Genomic DNA, 2,392 nt, shown 5'->3' on the forward strand with positions numbered 1-2,392 from the left:
TGAAAGAAGAAAGTCATATACACCTAGGATGCCTTGAGGGTGAGTAAAACGCAGCCTAATTTTCATTTTTGTGTGAACTAACCCTTTAAGTAAATTTAACAAACTGAGTCTTACTGTAGTGTAATTCATGAATTTAATGTGGTTTTATGTAAAACGTGTAGGAAATCATAACCAATAACTGTATGTTTAGATATCTAAAAATAAATAATTTAAATATATATTAAATGTACTATAATATTATATTACAAATAAACCCATTGCTCCTCAAATCTTTTCACAGATACGGGAAACACGGGGCTTTCTACAGGTTCAAGTCTAGCACTGGGAAGATCCTTCCGCTCTTTTATGTGTACGACTCCTACCTTACCCCACCGGAGGCCTGGGCTGAGCTGCTGACCGTCAGGGGCTCTCACAGTCTCCGAGGAACTCCTTACGATGGCATCTTCATCGCTCTCATTGTGGAGGAGCGTCACAAGCAGGAAATCCTGGCTGGCGGGTTCGACGGCATGTACACCTACTTTGCTTCTAATGGCTTCTCCTTTGGATCTTCTCACCAGAACTGGAAAGCAATCAAAGCTTTCTGCGACAAGAACAACTTGCTGTTTGTGCCTAGCGCTGGACCTGGTTATATGGACACTGCCGTCCGGCCGTGGAACGACCACAACACACGCAACCGAGTGAATGGACGATATTACGAGACCTCGTTGCAGGCAGCGATGTCCATAAGGCCTGATATCATCACAGTAACATCGTTTAATGAGTGGCATGAAGGAACTCAGATTGAGAGGGCCGTGCCCAAGAAGACTGTGGCCCGTCTGTATTTGGACTACAAACCCCATCAGCCAGACCACTATCTGGAGCTCACCAGGAAGTGGGCAGAACATTTCAGTAAGGAGAAAGAGCAGTGGCTTATGTGATTGGGTTTTGCGTTTAGAAGGTTTCCACATGTTGTTGACGTTATCAACGTTACCGATTACTGTCTTTCAATTTATGCAGAAATTGTAAAGGCAGCTAATTAGCAAAGACAAGCCACCTTCTTTTTCTCTCACTCGGTCTATTGATAAATTATTGATTTACTCTCAATTTTCTTGCAGTTTCAATGCAAGTATTTACCTGAACAGTCCACCCAAAAATGAACATGTCGTCATCATTTTTGTGATTACAAATCTGTATCTGATTTGTGAATATTTTTTTTGGAAGCTGAAAACCCCTTTGCATCAGTCCAGTCTCATTCAGTCAAGTGCATATTCATTCATGGGACATCACGAACAGCCCAAGACATGTGAGAACCAAAGCGGTTTGGCATCACTGACATCAAACCTGGCTGGAAATGTCTTGATGTGCCATATTTGAGTGAATATGACTGTAAACACAAGGCTAAAACACCGTTTTTATGGTATGCTTTAATTGTTTTTTATGTTTTTTTATTTTTGGACCTCAGCAGCATCCATCCTCATTCCCTGTCATTGTATGGAGAAGAGAAGTGTGAACATTGTGCTATATGCCTCCTTTTGTATTCCAAGTATGGTTTGGAAGTACATGGGGCTGGGTGAATTTGCAATTTTAGCTATTCCTTTAACATTAGGCATTGAATCTGACTTCTGCTAGCAGCAACAGTGTGGCCTCAGTATTCAAAGACTACTTTTATTGTGACATTTAAAAAATGGTTGGTGGTTGTGGATATGGTTTGTTTGAATAATGACTGATTTATTATGTTATGTAAATCCTAATTATGCATATTGTAACTCATGTTTAATATTAAACAATAAAAAGGAAATCAACTATTTTGCCATAATGCTGTATTTTACATACAGTAACAGACTGAGCAGAATGAATTTCTGTCTAAAGCCATCGTTAACCATTTTTCTGTAAACTGTCACATATAAGTCGGTGTCTCAATTTAAATGAGAATGCTTTTATAAACAAGTTGCACAAAAATTTGCTATGCTCATTTTTCATTAGACAATATTATTTTATGCAGGATAGTCTTAAATTAACACTTACATTTATACTGATGTGAGGTAAACTAATCTGAATTTCATTAACTTTACCCTAGCACAACATTGACATTTTACGACTAGAGGACGGTGTTGTCATGTATGATGAATGTTTAGCGTAATGATCACAATGCTGTAATTAATCAAACTGTGTCTGGTCAGATTTTGGCTGCATGTTGCTTCATGTTGAGCTAATGTTAGCCAGTGCTGTTACAGTGGTCTATGAATGTCAGCCTTGCACAAAACAACACATTCAAAACAGAACAGGCACTTCATCGATGATGCATTACCGGAGTACAAATTGCACCACACATAACACAATCAGCACTATGCTAAAATAACCACAGAAGAAGAAAAAAAAAACACTTTTGGAAAGGTGATTCAAGAACAAAGAA

General features: G+C 38.7%; 1 protein-coding gene across 4 annotated transcripts in view; it reads left to right on the forward strand.

Annotated features, from left to right (window-relative positions):
* The window catches only part of LOC107686956 (glycoprotein endo-alpha-1,2-mannosidase-like protein), a 12,997-nt gene extending 11,335 nt beyond the window's left edge, over positions 1 to 1,662 (forward strand). For all 4 annotated transcript variants that reach the window (XM_016484181.1, XM_016484116.1, XM_016484262.1 and 1 more), the window contains one exon: positions 281 to 1,662. In XM_016484181.1, the coding sequence (XP_016339667.1) occupies positions 281 to 917 (637 nt within the window). In that variant the 3' untranslated portion in view covers positions 918 to 1,662. The remainder of the gene's footprint in view (positions 1 to 280) is intronic.
* The last annotated feature ends 730 nt before the right edge of the window (positions 1,663 to 2,392 follow it).

This window comes from Sinocyclocheilus anshuiensis, unplaced genomic scaffold, assembly GCF_001515605.1.
Source record: "Sinocyclocheilus anshuiensis isolate Anshui unplaced genomic scaffold, SAMN03320099.WGS_v1.1 scaffold5, whole genome shotgun sequence".
NCBI classification, from domain to species: domain Eukaryota; kingdom Metazoa; phylum Chordata; class Actinopteri; order Cypriniformes; family Cyprinidae; genus Sinocyclocheilus; species Sinocyclocheilus anshuiensis.